The sequence below is a fragment of the Embiotoca jacksoni genome, unplaced genomic scaffold (assembly GCF_022577435.1).
Source record: "Embiotoca jacksoni isolate LCO1_2020_lvr unplaced genomic scaffold, fEmbJac1.0.p SCAF_11, whole genome shotgun sequence".
NCBI lineage: Eukaryota > Metazoa > Chordata > Actinopteri > Embiotocidae > Embiotoca > Embiotoca jacksoni.
Genome location: NW_027185241.1, coordinates 5,879,098 through 5,891,356, shown reverse-complemented (window position 1 = coordinate 5,891,356; position 12,259 = coordinate 5,879,098). Strand labels below are relative to the sequence as shown.

The window sequence follows — 12,259 nt, the reverse complement described above, 5'->3', positions numbered from 1 at the left end:
CGCTGTCTTTCAGGCGGGGCGGACAAAAACGTATTGCTGGTACTTAAGGGTGGTTTTCTTTGCCCGGCGCGCTGTCTTTCAGGCGGGGCGGACAAAAACGTATTGCTGGTACTTAACGCAGGTTTTCTTTGCCCGGCGCGCTGTCTTTCAGGCGGGGCGGACAAAAACGTATTGCTGGTACTTAAGAGAGGTTTTCTTTACCCGGCGCGCTGTCTTTCAGGCGGGGCGGACAAAAACGTATTGCTGGTACTTAAGGGTGGTTTTCTTTGCCCGGCGCGCTGTCTTTCAGGCGGGGCGGACAAAAACGTATTGCTGGGCTATTAGTCTTGTCAATCATGCGAAAGGAGGCGGGCTCGTGATGCCTGAAAAGTTAAACTCAGGGAAATAGTTTCACAAAACTCTGCAGTTTTTGACGAGGAAAAGAAGACTTTACAACACACTAATCACCATTCATATCAGTCTATCTTCAGTGATCTGTATAGTCCCCTATACATTATGACAACAACAACGGAAGGTCAATGTTTTTTTATATATATATATATTTTTTTTTTTCTTTTTTTTTTTTTTCTTTATGCAATGTTGTCAACACAAAACTATTTGTGCAAAATGTTCTTCAACCCGATGGACCATATTTGGGAATCTGGGCAGCTGCTACTTTACCCATTTAACCCAATTATCTATACAATGTAAATATGAATCTTGTACATACCAATTTCCCCTCTTGGTCTTCCTGTGAAGCACACACAGCTGCAGGATATGTGTGTGTGTGTGTGTGTGTGTGTGTGTGTGTGTGTGTGTGTGTGTGTGTGTGTGTGTGTGTGTGTGTCTGTGTGTGTGTTACAAGGAGGGGAGTCATTTCCTGTCAGAGAGTCTCTCCCACACTTAATCCCCCAAAATACTCAAGTCTTTTGGAAGCCTCAGGAGAAGAAATTAGAACCTGATAGTATTCAACTATTGCAATGATCATTAATATGTATTTGGGTGCAAAAAGCAATGAACAGCTGAGTTCACAATGTCTTTGTGAAGGAAAGAAATCATATTGTGGACATTTTTTTAACAAATAGCCAAAGTCACATATGTTTTCTTTCTCTCTTACATTGTTTCTTGGAAATGAAATTCTGTATTGCTTGTTAATACTGCCACATAAAGTAAACACTATTTCATAAGGACTCAATGGGAATTCCTATATATTTACATAAAGTCTTAGTTTACTCTGTACTTTCAGATTTTAGGAGGCCATCTTTCAAATCAAAACTGTATTTTTTTCAAGCCCATTTCTCAGTGAATGAAAGCATGTGCCTGCCAAATGAATAATTTGTTTCCATTGTTGTGTTGTCGGCTACATCATCACACAAATATGTTGAGCATTTGTGACACAATCTCACAAACAATGACTCACTACCCGGCACCATTGTATGAATATCTTTGGTAATGCTTCTGTTTCTTTAACTCATGGGAGGAAACTGGACAATACAGACTTCTTAAAAGTATCTCTAGGCCTCCTCCACTCCTGTTGATCTTTTTTTCAAGAGGATTCCTGACTCACTGCTTGAGTAAATGATGTGGTTAACTATGTGAGTTAATTATGTAGCAGACACCCTTTAAAAATATGATGCTGTCAGTCAGGTGGTGCAATATAAGAGGTTTATCTACATTGACTGCATTCCAGAAAAGACAGCATAATTGCAGTCAATTTTCAGTCTAAACCTATACAACTACATAATAATTCAGTTTAAAATACATTTGTTGGGTATAGCTTAATCATAGTGTGTCAAACAGTCTTAAATATGTGAATACAGTACCACTGAAATATATTTTTCAAGTATTTTTGCAATTTTTGGGAGAGTTTTAAAATGATTTAAAACATATATGCATTTGGGGCTGGTTCCAGTCACTTTGAACTCATGGAAGGAGAAGTGAAACAACATTTTTACATTCATGTTTGTAAATAAACCAGCAATGCTCTGTAAATTCCTCTCATAGGGAAGAAATAGTACCAAATACAGGGAAAAGATATAGACAAACAGCTGAGACATAAATTTAGTTAGAAGTTGTGTTGAGTTTGTGGTTGTTGACTTTCAGAGAAATTCCCTCTAAAGAAGTTAATTTAAAATGTAATTTCAAGGATAATTCAAGGGAAGTTGTCAGCAAAGCAATGAGAGACCAAAACCAAAATATAAGTTGATCTGGCTAAGAAATCTCTACGCCTCATATCCTGACCACCACTGATGTCCAAAAACTATTAAAAACACATTAATGATGTGTGATAATGTGACATGATCGCAATTTATTTTGAGTCACCAGATACAGTATGCTGTTCTGCTGCTGCAAATAGCTGCACAAAATGTGTGTTAATCCTCATCTGAAAATAGTCCCTAACAAATGTACTGTTTACTACTGTTTGATTAATATTTGTGAAAAACGACAGTTCTTAACAAGGTTAAATCTGTCAAAGCTTTTTCTTTTTACACAAATTTGTGATCCATTTTTTTTTAAAATAAATAAAAGAGACTGATTGACAGTTTTTGTGAGCTGTTTAAAGGTATTGTTTAAAATAGCCTAATAAATAAAACATCTTGCAAAACATTACCTTGAAGTAAAATTAGCTGAAAATAAACCAAAAATAATTAAAATATGCTACTTGAGAAAATCTGGCTTTGGCAGGCATGACTGTGATTCGTATTCTCAGTAATTAAAAAAAAAAAAAAAAATCTTCGATACATTTCCTCAATAATATATTACAAGTTAAAAGTCCGTGAAAGTTGACATCATGGCTGATACTTCTAAAACGTTATCCCTCTGTTGCTAAAATTCACTCACTCACTTAAAGGCCGATCATCTAAATAAACATTTGAAGTCGTTTGTGGAGAGCTGACCGTTCGTCTCGCTAATAATTTACATTTTGTCAGACAGTCGACAGCAGACCTTCGATCCAGCTCTGAGCCCTGTCCAACATCGCGTCACTTCCTCAGTCTGTGCCCATCCCTTTGGAAAAAAAAAGAAAGAAAATTCACACACAGGCAAACGACGGCGAGAAAAAGAGCGAGGGAAAAGTGGAGAGGGAAGCGAAAGCGAAAAGCCAGATGAAAAAGTTGGATACTCAAGAGGGAGCCAGCCAAAGACCAGAGTATACGCTTTAAAGTAAGTTTTCCAAACTTTGAATGTTTTGGTGACGCTCACTCTGCTCTATTGATAACCTGAGTTTTACATTGATCCAAACGTTCCCCTCAGTGCTTAGTCAATATTCACAACCCTCATTAATATAGTAAAATCTATTAATAATACTGTATTTAACTAATATGTCTTTTACTTTAATCATAATTGAAAAGTCTTGAGGGTTGAGCTGAAGGCCTGTGAGCCCCCACCTCATCTAAATCTAACACACACTCACACACCTCACACACTCATACACTTTACAGAAAGATTTGTGTCACTATCATATAAACTACTGGTTTATAGTGTATGATATGATATTAAGGTGACTTAAGGCATTATCAAATATAAGGGGGTAATAATTCCTACTGTCATAATTATTAATTAAAAAATGTGTAATGGTTGGGCTCGACAGGACTATGTTTTTTTATACTAACATCTACATTCATTGTCCACCAGGAGGTTTGAAATTTTAGATTTATTTCCGTGGAGAAAGTTACAGTCTTGTTTTTGTCTCCATACTCCCCTCAGGGTAGAGAAAAGTATGTGCTAACGTTGCATAGTGTGCTTCAAGTACAAGTCTCAGCATGGCCTTCACAGCCGCCCCACTGCTAAAACGCTCACTGGTTTCCCACAACATTGCACAACATGGTGGATTTTTACGCTGTCTTATCAGGAGGGTGAACCAGGGCTGCAGTGTTCACTTGATTTCTGTACAGTTTTGATCTCATGCTCACTGTGTTGTCTCCTTCATTGACTCTGTGCTATCTGAAGTGATAACTCATTCTCCCTGTTGTGCCTTCTGCTTCCCTTTACCCTGATTTCTTCACAGTCATGCCACTCCATAAATCTTCCCGGGCCCCTCGCCTGGATCCCACCATGATCTCGGCCCCACTGGGTGACTTTCGACACACCATGCACATTGGGAGGGGAGGGGATGCCTTTGGCGACACCTCCTTCCTGTCCACTCTGGGCCCGAGCTCGGCCAGCTCTGACCTGGGGAGCACAGACACTGTCCCAGCTGCCGACCCTGAGGTGGCAGTCAACCACAGCGATCTTTACACTGATGCTCCTGGAAGCCCAATGAACAATGAGCTTCAGCACTCTGAGTCAGTGTCTTCATTCACCCTGGACCTGGACCTGGACCTGGGCCCGTCTATGCTGGGGGACGTATTAGGGGTGATGGACAGTTTGGGGCTTGACTCCAATGAGGAGGACGTGTTCGGTCCTAAAAGTGGTACATCCTTAGTGGAAACAAAACAGGGGAAAGGGGCCATGGAGATGTCTGTGAACATGCAGAACGAGCTGAATGGGAAGAACTCGGTTGGGTTGGATGGAGACCAGGTGGGCGACAGCAGGATAGCAGATGGGAATGGGATCAAACCAAAGGGGATACGACCAAAAGTGCGATTCAGTGACAAACGAGAGGAGATCATTCGCCAGGCATCTGAAGAGGAAGAGGGTCAAGGCTTCGACTTCCAGGATCAGGATGAACTGGCGTGTCATAGTCCAACGAGTCCGATGAGCGAGAGGGGCATGAGCCGAGTTGGTCCAGTCGAAACCGAGTTCACCAACCACAAAGTAGATTTGCCACCCAGTCCTGCCTCGTCACAGAGCTCGGAGTATGAAGGAGTCACTACATTGGACAGGAGGAGGGTTGACAGCTGCCACTCAGTGACTGATTCAGAGGAGGAGGAGGAAGCAGGACGAGGCTACACATTTGAAGATGAGTTTGATGATGAAATTGGTCTATAGGGGATCGATAAAGCTTCCCAAGAAAACCAATCTTTGCTGTCGAGTAAATCCTGTATACTGTATTCCCCTCAACTCATCACTTCATGAATGGGAGGCTTTAACAGAATATATTTGAATACAAACTGGTTGTTTCAAACTAAATGAGCAGTATACAGTTAAGACGACGTTGCTCAACTGGAAAATGCATTTTTGTTCTATCTACAAGGGTAACAGATTTTAAATAAGACTTTTTGAACTGAAAAAAAACAAACCCCGTTGTTATTTTGTTTGTTACAGTGAAAGGTTTGTAGCACTTTGATTCCTTATATTCCCCTAAACGCTTTGCTATCAAACTGAAGCTCAGTGGACAGTTTGATTCAGGCTAAATAAATGATGTTTGCATTATTAACTTCTACTGTCTAATATTTGACATCTAATCTGTACACAGTAGATGCTGTGTTATTGAGCTTTATCTTATAGTGCCTTAAAGAGGGCTGTATGCTCACATTATTGTACCCTGTGCTATATCAGTGTCTTAATAGTTTTTTTCTCATATTGCATGTTTATTACAGTCTCCATGTCCTCTGTATGTGTTCATACATTTGAAACGCATTACAAAGTGTCCCCAGAGACAGTGTCTATAATTAATTACTGTGACTTTGTCACATTCCAGATCTGACAATGTGAGTTTCTCTGTTTCGGACCAAATCTGATCTGTTTCATAGTACAGTAATTTAGCTTCTTTTTTTTTTTTACTTATTTTTTGCAATTTACCAAAGCTATTGTTTGGGTTGTGGGGCTTCGTTGATACTAAAATGCAAAGACAATCATGAGATTTAAAGGTCAACCGTAAATCAGGACCAGCAGTGTATTTCTGTACATGCATTTTTGCTTGCATCATGTTTTTTGTTGTTGTTGTTTCATATTTTATTTGATAATGCTGTAAAAGGGAGAGACCATTATGCTCATCTGTTAAAAATGCTGGTTTGTACACATTTGTTATCCTGTGGTTTCATGACAATTACAGTGAAAACAATAAAGTAATTATTGGGATTTTAAAATAACCAGCCTCAGCTATGACTTTTTCTTTGGGAAATCCTCTGCTAATCTGACAACCTGAAATCACTCCCGTTTATTACATAGTGCCCCATATTAGCTGTCTGACATTTTATAGAAGCGTTCTAACAGTTGTGTCCATTGCAAGTTTTTTTTTTTTTAAACAATTTCTTTTATAATCTGTAAATTCTAGTAAACCTTTATGTAGTCATTTCTTGAAATGGAGTAATTCAGTGCTTCCTTTTACTTATAAAAGAAAGTAAAAAACAAATAGAACAGTCTACTTTCTATATTTGAAAATGTTCATTCAGCTGAAGACACAGGACTATAAATTTACAAATTTTATTTTAAGCATGCAACAGGGAATAGTTACCACTGAAAATAGTTACATCTGTAAAACCTACAGAGTGAAAGTGTCATAGGAAGAACACATGGCAAATACGTTGGTAAATAAATGTCAAAAGAAGAATTATTACTTGCATAGCAAAGTAACTACCTAAGTTATGTACATTATTACAACCTCCTTATTTCTCATATCACATGCACATTAAATGTGTATTACTCATGTAACTGCAAAATCATGTTTCTCTTTAAAACACACACACACACACACACACGCTGACACACTACACAGATATTGTCCTGAACACGTTGAATCCTGACAGTGCCGTGGACACCATCACACCGGCTAGTTGTGGGTGCCAGTGAATCTCCTTGATCTCAGACTGGCCCTGGTGCAGGAAGAGTAGCTGAGGGGGCAGGTCCTTCACCCCCTCTACCCTGGCGCCCACATCACATGACTCCATGGACAGATCCCACTGGCTGACGACATCATCTGCTCCGGAGGCAGCAAACACACTGGAGTCCACGGGGTTCCACTCCACAGAGGTGATGGGAGCACTGTGCTGCTTGAAGTTCGCCAGCGGCCGTCCAGTCTGCAGGTACAGGAGAACAAAGAGGTGTGTTCATACTTCGGAAGACAAAAAATATCCATTTTAAAATGATCAGTGTTTTACAGATCTGTATTTTTCATAAGCTGCTACAAGAAATTTCCAGGCTCCTCAGGTGTTTAATGGGAATAATTGTAATAAACTTTTTATATAAATTATTTTCGTGGTTGTATCAATTATTTCATTTAACACTTGCCAAGAAGGCTTTTTCGTATATTTACAAAAATGTCAAATTATTTCAATAAAAGGTAAATCAAAAATGGATTCCTCTATCAGGAACAACTACAGCAATCATTGTTGTACTATTGTACAACACACACAAGATGGAACAAATGTGCTTTGGTGGGGCGGATAAAAAGAAGGTGTGAGGTTATCTGATGTAATATTACAAGCCTCAATGTTTTCCATGTAGCACTAATAGTGGATTACTTTGATATGATAACACAAACTGATAATGCGGTCAGTGGTAACCTTATCGTTCAATGATCTTAGATAAGCTGCTGTTGATTTTTTACCTTAAACTGTCGCAGGTCCCAAACTTTCAGAAGCCCATCGTCCCCTCCCGACAGGAGGAATGGTTCACTCCTGTTCCAGCTGATGACATTGATGTCTGACGAGTGAGCTTCATTGGCTGAAAGCATTGAATTGGGTGGGGCGCGAATATCCCAGATACGAATCGACTGATCCACTGAACAAGATGCAAAAACCTGCAAGTGAGAGAGTTTGTTTGTTTATTTAGATAGCCATTAGCTTTTGCATAGCAGCAGCTATTCTTTTCAAAGAGTAAAGATTGAAACTTCATTGGTATCCCTAAACAAGGAATTCTACTGTATTTCTTGCAAAAATAAAAATTGCTCGTTCTGTGTTCATAATATTTGATACATTTAAGTGAAAGTGGGCTTCTTTGCCATCTTTTTGTATCCTCACTGAAATGAAAAATTGCAGTCAACACCAATTAGGTTGTCAAGTCCCAAGCGCCTGACATAAAGCAAAGTGTGGGAGCAAAAAAGTTAACAACCAGTGTCAGTTTTGCAAGATGCACGTCCACATACCACAAACTAGTTTGGTGACAAGCTGCAGCACCAAGAGAACATACAAATTACACATTTTAGTCTGGGATTTTTAGTTACAACACTGGTGGTACATAGCTACAGTATGTTGTTTTTGAGGTCATCCATTCCAATCATTCACTTCTCTCACCACACCTTGTTTTTCCAACTAAACATCGAAAGCACTGGTGAATCAATGAGCTCAGTTTGACATAATTAATCCATGTGGAGAAATTCATTCTCTGCTTTTGAGTCTTCCTTAATATCCATGTTCAGAGGGGCCATTCCAGCTGATGTCAGCACTGTTGTCAAGGGTGCAATGAGCACAGACAACCTGCGTGTCAAATCCCAACATGCATGTCGAACACTCAGCATGGACGTGTTTGGGAGGAAACCCACACAAACACAGACAGTTTCACTTAGCACTCACAGGAACTGAACCAAGGCAGTAAGTTTGACAGTGAGCACCATCTACACTAGTCTGGCCCACTATGTCACTTTTACTCTACAAACATACTGTAGCTTCAGTCGGTGACCACTGCACATCTTCCACAGACTTGCTGTGGGAGCTGAAAGGTCGCTGGTCAATCTGCCACGAAGTCCCTCCCTCGCTTGGCTCCCACACGTGGATGTTTTTCTTGCAGTCCCCACTGACTAGACGACCTGTTAATAAAACGGGCACAACAATTTACATTTTAGTTGAGAGACAGACACATATATGCTAATTCACTTCACTTTTTATGTAATAATTGTGAAAAGGCTAGCTACTTTGATTCACTATTGCCTCCTAATAAACAAAGTGGTATTACAAGACCAAGTCTCAACAAGGAAAGGAAGTATGTGGGTAGTTTGTGTTTATTTTGTCTGCAGATTGAGTTAGCAATTTAAAATCTCACTCACCAGGTACTTTAGGTGACCAATCAATTGCATAGCCTTCAGTCATGTGACCTGAGAAACTGAAGAGTGCTGTGGCTTCCATCTGCTGTTTGACGAACACGGCCATAGCAGCAGAACTTTGGACAGCCTCCAGCTGAGGTCGGAGGTCAAATATTTCTACCTGTCCCTTCTCTGACCACACAGCAGCCAATGAAGTCTGTCCGCAATGGGTCACCTGGAAGTTCAGAAACAGAATTAGTCACCACATGCGGAAACTAACCTCTGATACTGGAGTTATTTTTTTCATGATTTATCTAATAAAAATGTCAACATACTCTGACTCTGTTAATCCCACCATAGTGAGGCATCATGGCCAGCTCCATCTGTGGGTTCTTATCTTCATCCTCCTCATCTTCATCACTTTCTTCATCACTGCTTTCTTCCCCTTCTTTTTCTTTCTCTGTTCCATGAAGGTTATACATGCGCATCACCAGAAGTCTGCAAGAGAGTAAAAGGATGCATTAAATAGGATGTAAGTATGCGGGAAACAGCAAAACTACTGAACAGACTCTCATCGTTTGTTATCTGTAGTCAAGTTCTAAGTTTTTGTCAAGTAACACAGTTGTTGAAAATGTTTCCATTGACCTTTAACTAACCTCTTAAGTTTCCACTGAAAGTAAATTGTTCAGTGGGGGACTATGTGGTTGGCATCAAAACAAAACAGAAACTGTGCACTTCAAAAAAAAAAAAAAAAACTTCTGTGTGGAATTTTGCCATGGATTGAACTAATGTCTGATGTCTGGTTTCTGCACCCTCTAAGAAAAAACAACAATTTCCTTCTCAATACTCGGCCCACAAAAAAAAAACCACACAATAGGAGACGTGTTGCTTCAATTTTTTTTGGTCCTTTGTGATCAGCTAGTGTAGCAGATTGTTACCATGGAAACATAGCTCTCAGTACAGAATTAGACTGGCAGTAGGATGGTAACTTATTAGGATTGAAATAAGTCATTCTTTGTTTAGTAAACTTATCTAACTTATAGTAGAGTGATTGAAGAGGAATATCAAATGTTACTTCACAGTAAGAAGGTTGTGGTTTTCAACCTGCTAAATTGCTGGCTAGAGCCCTTCTGTGTGGCCTATTTTCCCCGCCAGACTCATCCTCCTCCAACAGTCCAAGGACATGCAGGTTCGGTTAACTGATAAATCTGAACTGGTCGTAGGTTGTCTGTCTCTTTGGATTAGCTGACCTGTCCAGGGCTTAACCTGCCTCTGGGCCACCAAATCAGCCAAAATGATTTTATGACCAAAATGATTAAAATAACCTGTGTTTGTGCCATATGTGCAGGACTATAAAAGGAATATTCACCACCACCATTGGATGTCCAATCAGTGTGATGATAACATGTAGTTCTTTGAAGGGATAATTCCCTCAATATATTTTCTGCATCTTAAAATTCAGCTGCCAAATCTGTTGTTCTTCTAGGACCATTGCCGTCATTTGACATGTATAGTGACATATTTCATGACCAGAGGGAGTGTGTGCTGGCTGTCTGGATAGATAGATAGATAGATAGATATACTTTATTGATCCCGCAACGGGAAATTATTTCGTTTACAGCAGCATTGAAGATACAGCAAAAGCAATAGACATTACAGATTAAAAATAGTTAGTAAAAGTATATAAAAAAAAAAATTAAAAAAAAATTCACGCTCCAGCTGCATTATGGGTGCAAGAGGAAAGGGACAGCAGGAACCATCCAGAAACAGAGCTGCAGAGAACAAACAGCGACTGATGGCATCTTTGTTCAAATTTCCCTTTGATGCCAACAGAAACTGAATCAGTCTACTGCAATTTCAGAGTGGGCAGTTTTTGTTGGATGCTGTCATTGTTGCCAGTTAAGAGAGTGTGCTTTACTATGCATGAAAGTTTTACTACAAAGACAGACAGAGGTGTGCTGCAGACCTTCTTTGGGATACTGAAGATGAACTGGAAAAAGACCAAAACCAGCAGGACAAACAACTACTGAGCTTGTACTTTTGTCACTTAATGATATATTTTGGCCAAGAAAGTAATAGCTATAGATGAATGTCAATGTTGGACAGATGTTTTTATCAACATGTTGTGCTGTTTGTGTTTAAAATAGCTGCTAACATTACGGAATATGATCGGTACTTGTAGCTTCCTTACGAACTTTCCTTCATGTCTTTTACCTCGGCATACAACTTTCTTTAGAGCAGGTGCTACAAGGGGAGAGACTTGGAAAAGGGAACTGAAGGATGATTTGAGGCTTGCATCTAAATGCATTCTGGTACTTGTAGGCAAACTTCAGCTTTCTCTGTCAGTATAGGATACAAATGAGAAATGTATCGCTTCGACGATAAATTTCTCATTGTATCATCAGCATAAAAAAAAGTGGTGAATTTCCCCTTTAAGTAAAGTTCCAAAGTACCAGCTGTTGCCTGGACCTCCTTTGTAAAGCAAAGATACGTTTTACAGTAACAAGATTGAATCTGTTCATAAAGTTGATATTGTTAAGAGGCCTGTACCTGTTCTTCAGCGCTGTATCAGCTTGTGTTCCCGCACAGATCAGCATAGACAGAGGAAACTGCGCCTCGCTCTCTCCAGCTCCATCTCCATCTCCATCTCTCAGGATGTCGAAGCTCAGACACGGAGCTCCTGGACGTAAACAACAACGACACGATGATGAATCAAGCCTACAGTTCCCACATGATGCCAGCATTAATAAACAGATGTCAGCATGGCTAACCTTGGCGGTACAGTTTCTAAAAGTTTGTCTACAACTTGCCTGTTTGGCACTCGTGGTACATGCGGTACGCGGACCGGTCCATCTCCAGCTCCTCTCCCGGCTGAAGCGGCTCGATTCCGGGGACGTACACTTTCCTCTCCCCCTCTCGGTCCGCTCCTTCATCCGCCATTTCTTCTTCTTCGTCCGCATCGCTGCCTGCTTCATCCATCTCCTCCATCTCGTCTCCTTCCTCGGTAAACGTGCTTTCGTCGGGCGCAGACATCTTGGCAGTGTGCTCACTTCCGGTATGTTTCCACGTGGTTTAAACACCCTGCCCAGTCACTCCCTCCCCTTCCCTCACACTGCCCCCCCCTCTCCCCCCCCCCCCCATTTACGGGAATTCAGCTGGTTCTTTTGGCGCTTGGCTCCCTGCTGCCAGGAAAGATCAAACTTGCAAATATTTGTCGAGGAAATTAACAGAACGACAATGCGTACACTTTAATGTTAATAGTTGTGGTGTTCAGTGTTGTCTGTCACTCCCTAGAAAATATTTTTTAATTCCGAAATTTCTGAATAATCATTTCAACATTTGGGGTCATGCACTGCAGGACAGGACCCCCCACTACATCTGAGTGAGTCATGATTACCACATTTATTTTAAGGAGTTGTAATCTGCAACAGCACAGCCTGA

The 12,259-nt window shown here is 40.4% G+C and overlaps 2 protein-coding genes across 2 annotated transcripts; one reads left to right on the top strand and one right to left on the bottom strand.

The window, feature by feature from the left end:
• Nucleotides 1-3,002: 3,002 nt before the first annotated feature.
• Nucleotides 3,003-6,176, top strand: cdc42ep5 (CDC42 effector protein (Rho GTPase binding) 5). Its single transcript, XM_069142644.1, has 2 exons — nucleotides 3,003-3,141; nucleotides 3,986-6,176. The coding sequence occupies exon 2, from the start codon at nucleotides 3,988-3,990 to the stop codon at nucleotides 4,906-4,908; it is 921 nt and encodes a 306-aa protein (XP_068998745.1). The 5' UTR covers nucleotides 3,003-3,141; nucleotides 3,986-3,987; the 3' UTR covers nucleotides 4,909-6,176.
• Nucleotides 6,177-6,271: 95 nt separating this feature from the next.
• On the bottom strand, nucleotides 6,272-11,868 carry grwd1 (glutamate-rich WD repeat containing 1). The gene is made up of 7 exons (XM_069142643.1): nucleotides 11,629-11,868; nucleotides 11,369-11,498; nucleotides 9,154-9,316; nucleotides 8,843-9,053; nucleotides 8,460-8,605; nucleotides 7,409-7,600; nucleotides 6,272-6,878 (listed from the first exon to the last, which is right to left on the bottom strand). The coding sequence occupies exons 1-7, from the start codon at nucleotides 11,849-11,851 to the stop codon at nucleotides 6,570-6,572; spliced, it is 1,374 nt and encodes a 457-aa protein (XP_068998744.1). The 5' UTR covers nucleotides 11,852-11,868; the 3' UTR covers nucleotides 6,272-6,569.
• Nucleotides 11,869-12,259: the final 391 nt, after the last annotated feature.